This window comes from Coturnix japonica, chromosome 10 (assembly GCF_054131305.1).
Source record: "Coturnix japonica strain WE chromosome 10, WE-NBRP24, whole genome shotgun sequence".
Lineage (NCBI taxonomy): Eukaryota > Metazoa > Chordata > Aves > Galliformes > Phasianidae > Coturnix > Coturnix japonica.
The window spans coordinates 1663034-1682051 of NC_140672.1; the positions used below are offsets into that span (position 1 = coordinate 1663034).

The window sequence follows — 19018 nt, forward strand, 5'->3', positions numbered from 1 at the left end:
CCCCTCTTGCCAAGGCGCTGCTTTTTGCCTTAATTTTTTTGCTCCACTTTGCGTGGGGACGCAGCGCTGTGGCCCCAACCCACACCAGGAACCCAGGGCTGCAGTTGGCTGAATTTAGGGAAGTGGCTGAACTCAGAGCAGCAGCAAAACCCAGAGAAGGGCTTTGGGAAATGGGCAGCAAAGAGAAGCAACCAACAGCTGCAAGCACGATGGTGTCCTTCAATGTCTGAATGCATCCCCAGGTGATGAGAGGGTCATTTCCTTGGAGGTGTCCCAGGGCTGTGGATGGGACAACAGGCTGAGCTGGTGGGGGGGGCAATCAGCCCATAGCCGGAGGTGGGGCTGGTTGGGCTGTAAGGTCCCTTCCAACCCAGCCATGCTGTGATTCTATGACTCAAACGTGGTTTAGGGTTTTTGCATTTGGTTTGTAACAGCGGTACCTGCAAAATGGAGCTGCTGCTTGGGGGAAATGCTGCTGGTGTTGGGGCAGAAGGGGACAATGAGGGGCTGCAGCCTCAGTCTCCTCATGTATGGGGCCCTGTAAGAGGGGGAAGCTGCCCCAAGGAGAAGCAGAATGAGCAGAGTGGGGAGCTGGGGTGGAAAAGGATGAAGCCATCAGCTCCATGCTGTCACATCCCCATTGGTACAGCAGGGGTGCACTGAGCTGCACGCAGCCACCATTAACAGCCTCAATCCAGGAGGAATTCAGCCTCAAGAAAGGAGATGGAGCCTGACTTCACAGCCAGATCGGGCAGATCTGGGTTCAATTCTGAACAATGAATTTGCAGCTGGAGTCAGCTGAGCTTCCGCTGTACTCAAAGAGCCCTGAATGCAGAGCATCACTTTTTCCTCCCTCTTAATATTATCTGTAGAAAGCAATGGGAGCTTAAGGGAGTCGTGAGCTTTGATTTCTTTCTTCTCTCTTTTCAATCTGTTCTTTCTTTTTTCTACAGAAGCCCCGTGTGAACAGGATGCTACACTGCACCTCCCTCCCCTCCGGAAAGGAAACAGCACAGCAAGAGCTTCAACCCAAACCTATACAGTTCAGCTCAATGCTGTGTGCCTGCAAGCAGCCCACAAACACAGAGTGGGTGTGCAGCACGTGGCAGTGCTTCCTTCAGCCTTTATGGGATGGGGATGTGATCTAATGGCAGCTCCCACCCCACAGCACCCCAGGAAGGAGAGCAAGAAATGGGGGATAGGAAAGCAAAGCAGGATCTCTCTTTGCATGGCTGAATAAAACTCCACTATAGACAATGGAACTTATATTTATTTAACAGTAACATATAGTATATAAATAGGGTAAATACTTTAAAATATACAATATATCACATTCGGACATCCTGTCAAAGAAAGGCAACTCTACATGTGTAGCTAAAACATGAACTGAAAGAACGATGCACAGAGAAAGAAGCAGATGGAGGAATGGCCAGGTCAGGTCTGGAGAATAGGAGCCTACAACCACTACAGGAACACAGAATGCAGCTGGGGATGGGTACAGAGGGCAGAACCAAGGGGGCCTTCATATGATGCTGTCTGTGAGGCAGAGAGGTCTGGATGAGGTGTAGGGATGGTTCCACAGGGCTCTGCCTTCTTCCTATAGGACTGAGTGGGCAGAGGAGGGATGGGGACATGCATTGCCATCAGAACACACCTGGACATCTCTGACACTGGCAGTCCCCAATCTGGCACCAAGTGCTGGCTGATGCTGTGGGATCTGCAGCTTTGTGAGCCACATAAAGACCCCTCCATGTCAGCATCAGTAAGTTCCAGAGCCCATCACCACCAAGGCCTAAACAGCACACAGAGGTGGGTACAGGATGTAACACCCACAGCCAGGCTCAGAGAAGCAAATTCTCACCCAAACCCACTCAGTGCTCAACCACTCAGCCCATCAATGCTGCAGGGCACACCAGCATCCGATCCTCTACCCTAGATAACCACAATGGATGCTTAGAGTTCAGCCTCGCTGCTCTGCTGCTCAAGAGGAGGAACAGCTCCAGCTATGGAGCTCAATGAGAGCAAAACGACTGTGCAATGCCCAAGCTTGAGTCCTGCAGATGGAAAACCACATAAGGATCACGCACTGCCTTACCCAGTGTCTATGTGGCCTCCAAAGCTACAGTCCTGGCAGCAAGGCTAAGCTCCTGCAAGGCTTAAAGCAGTGAGAAGAGCTCTCCTCCCATTTCCTCCTCTATTTCCCATATGAATGCAGCAGTCCTATTCGATTACAACTAAACCTGAGCGCACCATTTCCATGTAGCTTTAAGCTCGCCCTTCTCTGCACTGCTGGGGAGGAAGGAAGAAGGAAGCTGCGAGCTCAGCAGAAAGTCACCCACAGGCATCAATGCTGCTTCTCATAGCACAACACAGCCCATGAATGCGGCTGCTTTGCCCTCCAGCGTCCACACGCAGCACTGCACCACGAATAAAGCCCGAATGCTACTTCAAATCAAAAGCATGCACAAAGGTTAGGGTTTGTTTTTGCCCCGCTAATTACAACTAAAGAAGGGCGAAAGGTTTGAGCAGGAGACTAGAGACCTGTGTGATAAACGCATGGTTATAAAGAGCAGTAAGCTTTTGTTGTATCTATCAACACTGTAGCTTCCTCTGAGGACATACTTCGGCCCCAATAGCACAGTATAAGGGGTTTGGGCAGGTGTAAGTGAGAATCCAGGAGAGCACCAGCTCATCTAACCACAGGGAAAGCTGCTTTCAGGGACTACACAACACCCTGTTGCTTCCAAATCTATTCCCAGTTCAAGAGCCCTCACCTGGCCTACCTGAATTCAGATAAATCATAGCAAAACGCTGCCCGAATATCTTCTCTGTGCAAAGCAAGATGGAAGCATTTTCATTCTCCCCTCTGCTTTTCTAATGCAGGGCTTGGAACAACATCCTCTGAGCCAACACTAAATAAATCCCTGCCTGATTCAGGCTGGATAAGATCAGGCTCCACAACTGATCCAAGAAAGCATCTCTACTGTTGGTGTTAATGAAACACAATCCTGAATTGATCCCATAGAGCAGCCCTGAGCCTTGCCATTAGATGTTACTTCTATACAGTGCATTCTCTTGACCAACACCTGTATTTGCAGTGCAACGGGCACACACTTCTGCCCCACAGCTCCTGTTTAGGGAGATAAAGCAGAATATACAACACAGAGTTGTAGAGAAAGAAGAGAAAGACTGGGATCTACTCATGTATTTACACAAGCACACTTGTGCTCTCCTGTCCACTCTATTAGGGTGGATGAAAGCAAGAGCAGAATCAGAATATGGAGAATATGAAAAAGCTGCAGGTGTTTTACTTCCTGCTGATGCTTTGCTGGTTTGCAGCATGTAAAGTCTCCATGTGAAGGGGGGGGAGTGTCTGTGTATAAGGTTTATGACAGCAATCATTTGAAAACAACGTATTTCTGTATTATCTTTCCCTGACATTTGCTCCCTGGGTTAAAATAAGGAAAAGTTTTTCTCTCTCTTGTGCACAAATTATGAGAAGAAGTAAAATCTCCATGAGAACATTGCATAAAACCTAGAATAAGTCGGGGATAATCTCACTATGTGGTCACTAAAAGAGCAAATAAGTTGTGCAACCTTTAGGGCTCGTTAAAATAGTTAAAAAGTATGACAAAATAAAGGAAAACAGCTTGATAAAACCACCAGCTATTAAGTGCAACCTATTGGTGACAAGATTCAGCAAGCAAAGCAGGACAGAAGCCTGCAGGTAAATGAACCCAGACTGAAATGCAACACAGACCGTGGGAAAACTCAGCAGCACAACATGTAGAACTCAAGTAACAAACAGGTGACAGCCATGATCCCTGAAAGAAAAATGCAATACCCAGCTGACAGCACCTGTGTGATGCTGGAGCCCCAACCTGCATGTTTCAGAAACAAAACCAAGTTGGAAACTGCTCTCCAAGCTGGGTATAATATCCCAGTGTAGGCTTTCCAACCATCAAGAAATGGAAAAGACAAAGAAAAGCGTGGTTTGATGTCTCTTAAAGGTTATTTGAGTGAGGAAATGGGAACCAGGTTATTTACAAGGTTGTTTTTACTTGGCAGGATTTACTCAATGAAACTTAGATGTTCTTTAAAACCTTTTTACTTGATGCAGTTTTGAAGCAATCTGAACCTCCCATGTTCCCACAAGCAACTACCAGCTTCTCAATTCTTCCCTGGTTAATTTCCTATTTCATAGGTTAAAAAAAGATCTTATTAGCCAAAATATCAGCTAGAAGAGGAGAATGTGGGAAGCACTGGCAGAAACAGCAAGTGACAATAGAGACACATGCCCAACTGGGCAGAGGAACTATTGCTGGGTTAGTACAAGGTCCTCTTCCAACTAATTGAGCCTTGTGCTTGCTGTGCAGAATCTCCAAGGGGCTGCACACAGGCATGTGTGTATGTGACCTCCTAGGAAAGTGAACATTCACAGTTACCACTGGAGAAAATTAAGGTCTCCAGAGCTGCCACCACAAACACAGCCTGGCACAGCACCCAGGGGTGCTGTATGGCTTCATCTTCATGGCTCCCATAGGCAGAGCCAGCTGTACGGACAGTACAGTTGTGTATTCCCTGCATAAAAGCACTCACAGGAAAAGTTCAGCTCTACCCACGTCTGCATCAGTGATTGAGAACTGACCACAAGGACAGTTGTAACCTCTGACTTCACCCAACTCCTTCCAATTCTTCATTCCTTTCCAGCTACAAATTCAGATTTGCTCATTTGAACCGAAGCTATATAAATATATTATATATCAAAAAAAAAAAAAAGAAAAACCAACACAAATGCAGACATTTACCAAGAAAGGAAGAAAAGTTACAGTGAAATGAGGCCTTGTTATTGTCTTAAATCAGGCAAGCCAGGAATTTCCGTGGGGAGGCTTGTCTGTTTTCAGTCCTGTTCCAAATCACATGGCTGTCTATGCGTCCTCTGAGCCAACTAACACTCCCTTGTCAAGCAGGTGTGCTTTTAGCGTGTTGAAGATGTGCAGCTGCTGGTCTGGCCTCAAGGTTAAGAACTGCTGGATCAGTTTGCTTGGGTTAGGACCCCTGAAACACAAAGACATTGTTACCAGTGAGTCCCAGTGCTCTGGGAACCCAAATGCCTATTCGTTCACAGTAGTTTTTCCCAGGGAATCCAATTTGGAGATGGGGAAAATGGATTACAAAGAGACAGAATGCTGAGCTATAAACAAAACCAACAACAACCAAACCTAATCTGTTTCAATAGGGCCCTGGATTTTGTGCTATTAACAGCTGCTCCCCCTCTAGAATAAAAACACTCGTGTAAATTCAGTTCCTCATTTCCTTCAGTACAGCTTCTGTGCACTGAAAAGCAATAAATACCTGATAAAGCTTGCAATGTACACGTTCACAAAGGTAGCCATCAGATACTGACAGTCAAAGCGATCCATGATACCTCCATGCCCTGGAATTGTGTTGGCAAAGTCCTGTGCAAAGCAGAAAGGATTGCATTAACATTTCAGATGCCCATTACCTGTATTTACTTAAGTACACTTATGTGCCATGCTCACACCCCTCCTCTAATTCTTCCCAGAAGTCAAAAGTTTGAATAAGAAGAAATTTTGCTTGATCTCTCCTCTGGTTCTAAAAGTTTCTCCTTTATGAAGGCCACCAGTGCCTGAGGACTACAAGGCTTCACTCACAGGTCAAGGAAGGCCAATGTTGATCTCTTGCAAATGTGCCCTGCCTTTATCTTAGCTGCATAGAGACCGTCCGTATCTAAAACCAGCCTATAATACATCAAAGCAAGCCTCAGACTGCAGAATATCCTGACTGAGTCAGGATGCTTTAATCATCTACCTCCAATTCTGCACCAAAGCAGTGTCTGGAATATTGCAGTTGAGATTTTAAGGCCTCTCCCCACATCCATTAAATAAAACTAAGCAAAAAAAAAGCAAAAAATACCCAAAAACTGAATCATGCCCCACTGCTCTGTTACTGAACATTCTCTCCCTTCCCAAAACTCCCAACTTGTCTTCTTGGAGAGACTGTTCAGAGTGGCAATTTCAGTCTTTATATAATCTACTGCAGATAACGGTGCATATCCTCACCTTAATTTTGAAGGCTCTCTTAAATCCACTAGCAAAGAAGCCACCAAATGGCCCGATAAGGGAGGCAAAAGTAGACAATGCAATGCTGTGGATTTGGAAGGGGTACATCCGGACTGTCTTCTGCAAGGGAGAAAAAAGCCAACACAACATGTCAGAGAAGGATTTCCACCTAGAATAGCACTGCTCACTTCCTGCCCATCTTTCTCTCTCACCCACGCTCTAGGCAAGCTGCTTTTCAAATGAGTTCATGTCCCATCAGACTTGGAAGAGCTGCACTGAGTCTTCAATCCAAATGGAACACCACTAATTCCTCACCTTTTTTTCTGGATGTACCATCATCCTTTGTCATCTCCCTTTGAATACCACCAAAATAAAACACTGATCTTTTTTCCTCATGTTCCTATCACAATAAATAAGGTCTCAATAAATAGAGTCCTACCCAGCCCACCACAGACTGCAGCACCGGGGGGATGTTGTACTCCTGTAGCTGGAATAGCTCTGATGGTTCACAGTCCACTGTGAAGCTGTTGGTGTCATTGTTGAACTCCACTGGACAAGTGAAGCACCGGTACCCAGACATCACATAGGACAGCTTCAAAAGGAAAGAAATAAAGATGCAATAAGAGAAATTACAATTAACGTCTTCCTGAGCAATGAGGCAGAGATGCTGTTAAGGGACACAGTGCAAAACACAACCACAAACCAATTCAAATCCAGGTCAGTTGGAAAAAGGTAAATTTTCTGAGAAGAGCCAGTAGAGCTTAAAGGTTGTGTGCACTTTTTAGCCCAAACCTTGTCACCTTACATAGGGAAGCCAAAGAAATAAGCAGCACAATTGTTACTTACCAGTAACCCAAACAAAACGGTGGCAAAAAACCCTCCAATAAAACCCTCCCAGGTCTTCTTTGGGGACAGCTGCCAAAGGGAGAGAAAGAAGGGGATCGTTACAAACTGTGCACCTATGCTCACTGCAACACAGACTGTTGCACGCATCAAGTTTCATTTGGAGGCTTGCTTCAGACCTCTGAAAAGCCACAAAACTGGAGATCAGGGAGCACGGGACCTGAAGAAGCTAAAATGCATCTTCTGTTCACTAAATTACGAACCTTGATTAGTGGGGTGCGGCCAAAGAAGAAGCCAAACATGTATGCCATGATGTCATTGCAGATCACACAGGAGATCGGGACAATGAACCTATATGGGGGAAGAGCAAAACCATTTGAAGGGTCAAATCAGACAACACCAAGGCTTAAATATCACATGAATACCTCCCTATCCAATGCAATCACACACATTAGGAGCAATGACTTGAAGCTCTCAGGACAATCTCAGAGGTCACTCCAGCACTCTGGACTACAGAGCATGTTGTGCACCCTGAACAGATTGTTTTAAGCACATTTTCTGTTGTCACACGTGCAATGCTGTTAGGTAGCTGCCTTCTTTTCCCTCAGAAAGGCCACACTTCAGCTGTAAGCAGGCTGCTCACAAAGCACTCTGGGCTGGCTGAGGAGCACACAGGAACATGCAATCTACAGAGCAGCTGAAATTAGTTCCTGGCACTGCTGGTCTGGGGAAGATGGAGATTGAAAGCACTTATCCTGAAAAGGGTTTCCCCTCTGCACAGCAGCAGGAGTAAACTGGGGAAGGCAGCAGGTTGCAATCTCCTTCTTTCACTCTGATGCTTTTAACATTATGCTGGCAACTCTGCTCAATACCAAGTGCTGAGCAGCACTCTCCTGTCCATTTGCTAGATATGGGTGGGCAGCGAAGGCACTGAAACACTTCACTGAAAGACAGCGCTGCCTGAGATGCACTGCAATTTACAGATGCTTTAATACAGCTCTCTGCACAAAGTGAGTCCTAAATACCTGAGGAATTGCTCAATATCTTGCTCTTCTATTCGGAACAGGAAGCATTTTGTCCTCGGTCATTTGTTAAGAATAATGGTAATAATAAAAGCTTTTCACTCAAAATGTGGTAAGAGGTTCCAGGAAGACCTTATTATGGTGTTTGGATAGAATTTTAAGCTACATGATGTAGGGAAAGACATCCCTGCCCACAGCAGAGTAATTGGAATGAGAAGATCCTTAAGGGTCCCTTCTAACCCAAATCATTCTATGATAATCTGTATGAGGTTGCAGAAATTAAAGCAACTCAGAACACACAGCAACTCACCATATCATTCCTTCAAACAGGTTGTGAATGATGAGGTGCGACTGGGTAACAACAATTAGCAACGTCACATGGGTCCATCCAAACTGGAAGAGAAGACAGCATGCAGTCCAGCCTGCCTTGAGACACCGCTCACACGCACCGCTGGCAGAAATCAGATGCTGTTAGCTACCTCAGACTGAGAACAGCTCATGCACATGTGCTAGCATGCACCTGCACCATGAGAAACACCCCTAGGTGGAACAGGGAACAGCCACCCCTAGTGATTTGTGGCATGTTCTTCAGCTCAAGCCCAGAGCTGACCTTTATTGGGTAGAGTTCTGCCAGAGCAAGTGCTCTTTAGCCCTTTCCTATCCCACACATCTCAGTCAGCCTCCAGACTAGCTGAGAAGCAACAGACGGATGGATATCCAAGCTGCATCCCTGTGTGCTGATTAAACTGGAAAGCACAACTAAATACACTGATGGTCAAACAGTAGCAATGTCTTTGACATCTGGGAAAAGGGAAACATAGCCAGTCAACCCCAGTGGCAATCTACACTCAACTCAATAATCAGATTATCTCCCCAGATCTACAGTCTACTCACAGCAGCTTTCCTCTGGGGCAGCATTACAGCACACAGGCAGTACAGAAGCATGTATTTATCTACATAACATTTTCAAGCAGCCTATATTATTCATCATTCTGCCTCCAGCTGAGGTTTAACCTTACCATGTAGAACTGGAGGCGATAGTGCTTCTTCACCAGGCTCAAGACAAACATGCAGAAACCTGGTGAGAGACAGAAAAAGAGCGAATGGAGGAAACACTTCTTCAAGACTAAAACAGGTTTAAAAACAGAAAATGTGGTCTCTACCTGTTAAGTAGAGGGCGAAAGAAATGAAGCGATGGTATTTGCTGAGAATTCGTAGGGGCTCCTCCCTCTGAACCAGGGTGAAGAAATAATCTGTCACAGTCTCACCATAGAAAAAGTAGTTAACACAGAGTAAGAAGTACCTGTGGAAAAGGCAGATGCTCATTAGCAGAACCCTAAAAGGCTCTGAGTGAAACACAGAAAGTGGCTTTGCATTGCTTTTATACACTGCAAAGAGCCATCATCCTGCAAGTGATGGGCAGAACTTTAAATTGGATCTTAACATTGTATGGTTTTGGCCTCCTGATGCACAAGGACTGCCTGCCTTTAGGTGGCACTCCTCAACAAGCCTCTGAATTCCTGCATGCTAAAAGCACCACCCATACACCTTAAAAGCACTGCTCTCTCTCTCCCCAGCTTCTCTCTGGCAGCCAGTTCAGCCCTGCTTCACAATCACCCACAAACATCCATCCCAGCAACCACTTCTGTCACTTAGCAGTGACTGTCAATGCTGTCCCTTGCACAAATCATGGGACTCAAACATTCATGCTTCATAAACAATGGGATCAACTATATCAGCACAAGTTCTATCAAAATAGATCACAATCTAGAGAAAGCTTTTTTCCCCACTACAAGAGCTGCTAACATATAACACTGGTCAACACACAGCAATCCCATGGGCTCTGGTATGGAGCTTCCTATCTGCAATGAGGTGAAGCTGCACACAAGCAATGGGAGACGAGTAGTCTCCCTACTCACCAGCTGAGTGTCCTGAACCAGGGCAGGTCATATGAGTGATACACATTATAGCCAATAGTGATAATCTCATGGAAACATTTGATCTGGACACACATTACCTGCACAAAGAGACAGCAGCAAGATGTAATGCATTGAAACAACTCCTTCCTCAAAAACTGACAAAGCAACCCAAAACAGGAGGTTGTCAGCCCCAGCAACTTTCTCCTCCACTGCTGTGAATACTTACTATTGTCATTAAGACCATGGGTCCCAGGTAGATGATGATGAAGAAGAATGTGATCATTGCAAGGGTGAGGATGCCTCTTACCCACCAATTCTTCCATCTAAGTCATAGAGAAGAAAAGAAGTTAGAGAAAGCCAAAACAAAGTAATGAAGCAGGATAGCACTTCTGTTCTCTGAGCATCATGAAAACAGGAGCTGTTCATTTAACTTCCAGCAGCCATCACCACACTGCCAGGGCATGGAAAGCCACATGGCAAACACAAGGGTCCTGGCAGCAGAGCAGAACAATGCTGAGTGAGGGCTACCTTGAGGACAGGTTGGAGAGAGCTCTGTTCAGGACCTCTGGAGTGTCATCCGATGTTGGCACTGGGGGTGATCCTCCAAATTCAGACTTGCTTTCGCTGTCTGATGCTGTCTCTCCATCCAGCTTGTTCTCAGATTCTGACTCCTGCAACTTAAAGAGAGAGAAAAGCTTTATTAGGTGCAGTGACAATGATGAATTTGGCCCAGTGAAGGAGCTGTGAGTATCCCATCCCTGAAGATGCCCAAGGCCGGGCTGGATGGAACCTGGGGAAGCCTGAGCTGAAGGGGGCAACCATCTCACACCAGGGGTGGGGAGCTGCAAGGTCCCTTCAGGATGCAACACCTACTGCCATTCTGCTTCTGCAAACAGGGGAGGAAGAGGACAGGAAACCAGTCACCTAGAACACGAACATTACATGTTTTAGGTGATTTCCATGATGCACTTTACACTCTGGCATCCTCAACAGTGACTACAGGAAAGGATCTGTTTCCTCTAACAGTTAAAAACACTTTGCAGTTGATTAAGAAGCATCTCAAAGTACAGCAAGTGCATGAGGGACACAAGCTTGTTAGCAGGAATTTTTACAAGGTCTCTCAATCCCCAGGCAGATCTCCAAGAATGCAGCATTGCCCAAATTAGACAGAAAGAAAGGCCTCCAAGTAGACAGGCTCAAGGCTTCCAGACAGACTTTTTAAGTGCTAACTTAATATGTGGGTACTAAAAATAACACTGAGCCCATCCTCAGAAAGCTGAAGAGGAAGAACATGGCTTATCACTCAAGCCCAGTCATCCTCTCTGGCCACAGGAGAAACTTGTAGAGGAAAGAGACACCACCTGCTGTTCCTGCCCCCTGTATTATTGCTCAAGAGCCCAGCACAAAGTCCTGCATTTGGGAGTAAACAAATAAAGGTGAAGCAAGAGGTTACTGAAGACCAGGGGTAGAAAAAGCAACCTCCCACTCCTTTCCTCTAACCCAGCTAAGGAATAGAGGACAGACCCAAATAGGTATATTTTGCCCCTCATTTCAGCATCATGATCCTTGAAGCAAGGAAGGAAAATGCCAATCACTGGGGACCAATGAGCAGGTGGAACCCAGAGCATTTGGCTTCTGAGCTACTTTAAACTCCTGGAAAAAGAGGGGGAAAAGAACAGGAGGAAGCCAAGTGTTATGGGCTCTGCAAACAGGACAACTTCATCCTTTTTGTTATGCTGCAGCCCTCTGGGCTCTCCCATAGTCAGAAAGCAGAGACCCCAACAATATAAACACTGGGAGTGGTTTGCTGCACCCAAATCGAGAGGGTATTTGTAGTTCAATGGAGCAGTGAGACTTAAGTGGCATTTCCCTTAGCTAAGGCAGGAAAGGATAATTGCTCCCCAGCTGTAAGGTAGCAATGGGCTGCAGGCCAGGTTCTTAGAACAGACGAGGACAGCTTCGTGCTGTCAGATGGAGGCAGCTAAAAATACAATGGTGCTTCTGCAGGCATAAGAAGAGCCAGCAATGCACCCATCGCATCCACGATGCCTCTTCCTAACCAGGCTCTGCACTTGCTCCTTCCCATTCCCATGGGCTGGAGACAAAGAGGAGATCTAAAACAAACACTTCTGCCTGCACTCACGAAGGGGTGAAGAAATACAGCCTGGCTTTAGTTCAGTTTCTCCTTCTGGACTTCCAAGTTACCTTCAAGAATAGGAGGGATCTATGAAAGCAAAATCAACGTGACTGATTCCATTTAAATGAGCATGGAAGCACATAGATACTTAACAGCCATTATCTGTGCAAGCTAAAATCAAAAACCTTAACTAGAATTTTAATGCAGGCCAAGCATTTATCGAATTGCACAAGTCACTGGCAATGTGATAAAAGGACTAAAGGCTGAAATGAGACTGCAGACCCAAGCCAACATCCCTGCATCTTATTCCCAAAGCACTAACATTGCAGGGCTAAGTGCAAGGCAGACAAATTGTTCCCTGTCTGTGGTGCAGAGGATCAAAAGTTTCACAGAGTGCTCAGGGACCAAAAGGAAGGGAAAGAGCACAGATGTCTCTCTCTTCCATTCCTGGCCAAGAATAGGAAGGATAAAAGCAACTGCATAGCTCAAGGGACAGAAGAATGGGATGCTGCATAGAGCCAAGCTAGCAGCTGTTGGGATGGGCAGAGTAAATCTCTGCCATAGCCCAAATGATCGTTTCTTGTAGAGATGCTGATATTTTACCACCCTAAAGACGAGAGATACAGTTCAGTATTCAGTGCTGGTAGATTAAATGAAGAAATTCTATTCTTTGTGCACCTTGCTTGAAGCAAAGCACTGCTTTATTTAGACTTACTGCCAGGCCAACAAAACACAGTGATGGAAAGAGCCAATACACCATTAAAGAATAAAGTTGCTTTTTGAGGCATTGAAATTGACATCCAGAACAACAACTCTATTAAAGCCTCTGCTATTTACAGAACCAAGGCCAAGATAATTAGTCTGATGGATACAAACCTAACAGCTTCGGATATGAAAATCTCAGTGTTTTTCTGAAGTGGTTTAATGTCCCGTGTCCATTAAAGCTGCCTGCTCTGCCCTCCATCCCCCTTTCTCACTGCTTTACCCGACAGCAGATGCTAAAGACCTCCAGCCTCCAAGGTGATACGGAACTCCTTACCCCAACCCCCTTGAAAAACATACTTCAATTGAAAAAACATAGAAATTAGGGCACGCTTATGCACTGAAACCAGTAGCAGATAACATCACAAAAAGGGTAAATGTTTGCACAGAGGCTGAAAGAACTACGAAAACACCCACTGCCATCTCATGTTCCCGAAGCCACTCACTTTATTTTGAACACAAGCAAGCTCAGCTTGCCAGTGGGATGTGATCAGAGGTATGCATAGTTTGCATTCAGCAGAACAACTGTCTGACAGGAGAACTTGAGCTCAGTGTCAGCAAATATGATTGATGTAAAATTGCACATCCCTGTGACTCATCTGCCTAATCCTCTGCCTGGTCCCCAGCTCAGCACACACTCTGGGCTCTGTATATTCCAGGATATCAAGAAAGATAAATGCAGCAAGCTTTGTGTCCTTTAGAGAAGCTACTGTACACAAATGAGCACAAAAATAGATTGCTTGTTCTGGCATTCCTACTCAGAACTTCCTACTGTTAAAAACACAACCTGCCTCCTCCCTTATAACACTTGAAGGGATGTTTTAGAGGCTTCAGTGCTGGGTTCTCCTGGCTTTAATTGGTGTCCCCTTCCTATCACAGCATTCATTGAGCCAGCAGCCCTCACCATCCCTGCAGAGACAGAAACAAGATATAAATCTCCCAAGCACCTCTGAGATCCGTTGTCTGAAAGCAGTTCTACCCCACCTTGCACACAAACGTTTTGATCTGTTATTTGGAAGAGCTGTGAGAAACAAAAGAGAGAACAAACTGCTCTGCACCAACACGTACTTTATTTGCATCAGAAGGTTAGTACAGGAAAAGTCTATTTTTGTCCTCCAAAATGAGAGCTTGCAGCGGCTGATGGCATCTGACCCTCAATTCCTTCAGAGTTAGATGTGTTTTTCCAAGGCCTAACCAGAAAAACATCTTACTAGTCCAGTTAATTTGCTGCCTGTGATGCCATCTTGTTCCCATTCCTCTATCCATCTCTCCTGCTGGCTTTATTTGAAGTAATCAAAGAAAGGACTCAGCTCAGTCTGCTTAAGAGTAATTCCAACATACTTCTGAAGACATGGCTACCATAAGGGGGCTTGTTCTAAAGGGCAATCATAGTCTTTCTAACCCTGGAAAACACAAACCAGAGAATATTCACATGAAGGAGATCACCAGCAGGGACACAGGCTGACACGTGTGGGGTAAAAACAGTATTAGAAGGCAGGATAATCCTTTTTCACCCCCATATTTCTGCAGACATGTCCTCAATATAAAGGGAAGCGGCAGATGTTCTTTCTGTTAAGAAAGGAAACGTGTATTTGTGTCATGGTTTGCATGGAAATAATACACCTTCACGGAAGGTGATTTCCTAAGGGATTTGTCTGCATGTGCTGTCAGCACTGCTCATTAAAAACCAGCAGGAGGATAGAGTAGTTTTCTCACTGCTACATGTACAGTATGCAGTCGGTAGGCAAGGAAGCTGATCTGTTTAGGGAAGGACACAGCCCCTCCAGGAAGGGAACCACAAGCACATCATCACAGCTTCCCTCTTTGTCAGTGGGCTGAGCCCTGACCTCAACCTCAGACTGCTGGAGCAGTGAGAAGGAGCTCAGGAAGAAGCTCCCAATTCTATAAGAATGCTTTAGCAAGCAGCTCAGCCACCTGCCTGGAGATAACAGCAACTCACCCAATGCTGCTGAGAGGTGAGCTTTGGAAATGTGGCCCTCTGGGGCAGCCAGAAATAAATCACCTCACCCTTACATAAAGATGGGAACCAAAAGGCAGCTCTGAAGCAGCCCAAAGGGTTGAGTAACAGTGTTTAAGCTCAGTGCTGAGAGTCTCCGTACTCGCTCAGTCCTTGCAGATGGGAAGGATTCATCCAATCCTTCAAACATCTTCCCAGGGGTTAAACTTGTCTGGCATCACTAGGAGGAAGGCTGTTCGAAGGAGAGCAAAAAGAAGCAGTGAATGGCACCTGAAGGAAAACAAAACCTAAGTATGGAAACCTTTTGCCCTTGCTCCTTAATGCCTCGTGCCAATGAAACAACACTCCTTGCACTCACTGTTTCTACAAGAAATGAGCATCCCTGACTGCTGCAGGTGGAACACAGTACACAAATGCTGCCCAGGAAGAGAGACAGCATGTTCCAGCAAGACACTGACTGCCTGTGACAAAGAAGTGGGTAAACACAACCACAAGTGACGTAAGGGTGTGAGCTGCAGCTCAGATAAGCCTGCCTCTAAATAGCCCTGCCCTCTGCTCCTTCTATGGGAAAGATGCTCCAGATCCTCTCTGGATTTCAGGCAACCACCACTGCAATGTCCGAGCAAAAGAAGGGGAAAAAAGAAAAGGGAAAACCTTCTGTTCTCAGGTCACTGCTGAGGAGGGATCTTAGGATGCCATTAGAAGAGCAGAAGTGTTTGAGGCTCCATTCACACATTGTGAAACAAGTTTGTTTTACACCTTTGCTCTTCAATCTGGAATGTGATTTCATGGGATCGTCACAACACAGGAGAGAAGGTTCTGACCTCCAGCTTTACATAAAGCATGGGTCTGCCAGGCAAAGGAATGAGTCTACAAAGTGGAAGGGGTTTATCTAACAAGAAATAGAACTTGTATCAATCATCTCCCAACAACATCAACAGTTAACAGCACTTATTTGGGCAAAAAGAATGGGCACCAAGCACAAGTTTCCCTGCTTTTTAAACTAGAGAGATCAGATGGAGTTCACTCATCAAACAGATGTTGCCTTGTTCGTATTGAGACAAAGGCTGCGTGTTGCACAACAGCTCTACAAAACTGATTTTGGAACGTTCTTGCATGATGGGCTCAACTGAAGCAGCACAGTTTCTGCTACACGCATTGCTCTGTGTCAAAGGGGAGGACAACATCAAAGCTGTGACGCTGTGCGAGGCTTATGGGACCAGAAAGTGAAACCACCCTCCTCCTTTCCGCTATCAAACTGAGTCAAAAACACAACTTTCCGAGTCTACTCTTAAAACCAACCTGGATATTTCCATCTCCTTTTCACTTGTTTCTTTCAATAAGCTGAAAAGTTGAGCAGATAAGCTTCTGTAAAATACAAATATGCATGGATGAACTACAGCAATGCCAACTGAATGACAAAGCAGAAACGGGGATCTCTCCTGACAGCAATATTGGGCACATAAAGCACATGAAATTCTGCTGTGTTGGCTTTATATCCATCATTCCCAGCCTCTTCCAGGCATTACCAAGCTCTAAAACACAACAGTTTAATGATATAGAAGACAAGCCTGCCACAGAAGCATATTATTGCCCTAAGAATGCAATGCTGTATAGTTTTTCTAATACAGTATTGCTGTTACCAGGTAACCTCCTACCAGAATTGCTGTAACAGCATGGGGAAATTCTCTGCCTCCTGCAGCTGCCTGCTATTATTAAGACATGATGCTCAGCACCTTGGAGGAGCTGCTCTTCATTAGCTGAAAACAGCTTTTTTCCCCCCCTTGCAACTCATTCAAGCCAACACGAATATTACCCTCTTTCCTATGGACGCTTCAAACTATCAACCCCAAGGTAATATTAGAGAAGCCCTTTAGGAGGCTCAATGTGGTTAAAAAGTGTACTTGCCTGAAGATAACAGGATTGCACTCAAAATAGCAGCCCTCTGACCTTCCTTAGGAAGACATCACAAGCAGCTAAAGCAAGATCGCAGCTTGGCTGAGGGAGTTTGTTTGCATACCAGTGAAGCAGCACTGGTGCTTGCAGGCTTCTGAGGGACGCCTTCCAACTCCCACTGAAGTTCTGGAATATATAAAGTCCCTGAAGATTTTTTGCTGCAAAGTCAATTCCAAGTGAGACAAATGAGCTTATCTAGAGGTTACATCTTGCTCTGGGCACAGCAGTGAAATAAGAGCGGTCTTATGGAGATCTGGATGTTGGACGGCTGCATATAAGAGACAAAAACAAGGCAAAACCACAGATCTACACGAAGGAAATCCATTCTCAATGCTGTCTGTGCTCTCCATTTCAATACCCACCTTAAGCACATTGGAACCAGCAAGTTTACTCAAACACAGCTCCCAACAAGCGTTAACCTGGCATTTAAACCAGTATTTTGACTGAAGAAGAGAGTTTTGCATGACAACTTCACACTTAATGCATCAGCAGAGGAATTATATCAACACGGTGCTACTAAGGGCAAGCATTGGACTGCCCCAATGCACTGAACTGGAAGACAGCAAAGAACCGCTCTTCCCCCCAGTTGTGATCCTGAGGTTATAATCTGCTTAGATAAACTCTTTTTGGACTGTTTATTCCTCTTGTTCCTTTACACTTGAGTAAAGCAGAGGATCACAGCATGGCTTGGGTTGGAAGGGACCTTAAAGGCTGTAGAACAGTTGAAATGGTTTGGGTTACAGAATCACAGAATGACCCAGGTTAGAAGGGACCTCAAGGATCATGTAGTTCCAATCCCCCTGCCTAGCAGGGCCACCAAACATACACATTTACTAGATCAGGTTGCCCAGGAGACCCCATAGATCCCCATAGAGACCCCATAGATCAGGTTGCCCATGGCCCCATCCAACCTGGTCTTGAACACCTCCAAGGACGGGGCATCCACAACCTCCCTGGGCAGCCTGTTCCAGGACCTAACCACTCTCCTAGTGAAGAACTTCCCCCTAACATCCAACCTAAATCTTCCCTCTTTTAACTTAAAACCATTTCCCCGTGTCCTGCTATTGTCATTGTGGGTTGGAGCTCTCCTTAAAGATCACAGGACTTGGGTTTGGCTTGGAAGGATGCTTAAAGAAACAGAATGGGCTGAGAAGGTCCTGGATGATCATACAGCCACGGAATGATGCGGATTTGAGTTGGAAGGGTCCTTAAAGATCACAGAACCATGGAATCACAGCAGGGTTTGGACCTGAGACCCCCTGCAATGGGCTGGGTGCCCCCAGCAGCTCGGGATGCACAAGGATGTACAGTCATAGGCACATCCCAGGATGGGATAGCACAGCTGATCTAAGCAACACCAAGATCTGAACACAGTATTTAGGATGGAAGCAGAAAGAAACACTACACGAAAACCATCAGATCTCCCTTTCAAGGCCGATCGTCATCAAACCACCATTAAACCCCATTAAACCACCGCTATTTCTACACAAGGAGGAGCCCTATGGAGCCACTTCCAGCTGGGGATGCTCTATTAAACCTCATATACCACAGAGTGAGGAACAACACCACACCAGGCCTAAGGCCTCTGCGTCAGGGGCAGCCCCCAGAACCAAGGCCCAGCCCCTCTACACCCCCATCCCTCAGCAGAAGGGCTTCACCCCGATGCTGTTACCCACCTTCTCCTCATGTTCACGTTCATGTTCGTGCTCCCGATCCCCACACACCCGCTGCCGTAACTCGCTCATCCCGTTCCCCACCCGGAGCTCCGCTCGGCTCCGCGCACGGCCACAACTGCGCGCCCTCCGCTGCCAGGGAGAGGGAGAAAACCGGGAGCCCTCAGCCAATCAGAACAGCGGAACTGCCAGAGGGAGGCGGGGCTATGAGGTGGTGGCCACGCCCACCCACTTATACCCGGATGTGATGCGGGTGCCATGCCCACTTTATACCCGGATGTGATGCGGGTCGCGCTGTGATGGGTGCGCAGCTGGTGGTGGAGGGGGAAAAATGGCTCTGAGAGCGGAGAGCGCCGTGTATGGGCGGCTATGTGCATTATAACGGCTGTGTGCATCATGGCGGCTTTGTTTCACATAGGGAATCCCCTTCAGCCTTCTCTAAGGCCCGCAGTTCCTGCCAGGCCTCACAGGCCCCGCCGCCATCGCTTCACGGCGAGGCGGGGGCGGTGCTGTATTGCGTCTCCTGATTGGCTCGACTGGGATTAGGGGGCGGGACTTAGGTGTGCTAGCGGCGTCACGATTGGTCTGATGGGTGAGCATCTGGCTGTGGGTACGGCAGCGCAGAGCGAGGGAGGAGCGCTGCGA

The 19018-nt window shown here is 46.4% G+C and overlaps 1 protein-coding gene and 1 long non-coding RNA gene across 3 annotated transcripts; one reads left to right on the forward strand and one right to left on the reverse strand.

Moving 5' to 3' along the window:
• Window positions 1–19: 19 nt before the first annotated feature.
• Window positions 20–1257, forward strand: LOC146759122 (uncharacterized). The gene is made up of 2 exons (XR_014932228.1): window positions 20–242; window positions 954–1257. It is a non-coding gene; the product is annotated as an uncharacterized LOC146759122 (long non-coding RNA).
• CDS2 (CDP-diacylglycerol synthase 2) lies at window positions 1253–18497 on the reverse strand. 2 transcript variants are annotated; one of them, XM_015883014.3, is made up of 13 exons: window positions 18377–18497; window positions 10396–10538; window positions 10094–10190; window positions 9868–9965; window positions 9112–9251; window positions 8968–9026; window positions 8259–8341; window positions 7190–7277; window positions 6930–6998; window positions 6523–6675; window positions 6084–6203; window positions 5356–5459; window positions 1253–5058 (listed from the first exon to the last, which is right to left on the reverse strand). In XM_015883014.3, the coding sequence occupies exons 1-13, from the start codon at window positions 18443–18445 to the stop codon at window positions 4929–4931; spliced, it is 1353 nt and encodes a 450-aa protein (XP_015738500.1). In that variant the 5' UTR covers window positions 18446–18497; the 3' UTR covers window positions 1253–4928. The 2 variants fall into 2 exon arrangements, with proteins under 2 accessions (XP_015738500.1, XP_015738499.1); XM_015883013.3 differs by having other exon boundaries at window positions 10396–10544.
• Window positions 18498–19018: the final 521 nt, after the last annotated feature.

What these genes read in the sequence shown, in the direction of transcription:
- CDS2 (XM_015883013.3), bottom strand. Translation starts at nt 18,445, where the DNA reads ATGAGCGAGTTACGGCAGCGGGTGTGTGGGGATCGGGAGCACGAACAT. An exon ending in TGGTTCAGGACACTCAGCTG is followed by an intron (nt 9,252 to 9,867) that starts GTGAGTAGGGAG and finishes CCTTTTCCACAG; the next exon opens with GTACTTCTTACTCTGTGTTA. An exon ending in CTGTTTGAAGGAATGATATG is followed by an intron (nt 7,278 to 8,258) that starts GTGAGTTGCTGT and finishes TCCCCCATATAG; the next exon opens with GTTCATTGTCCCGATCTCCT.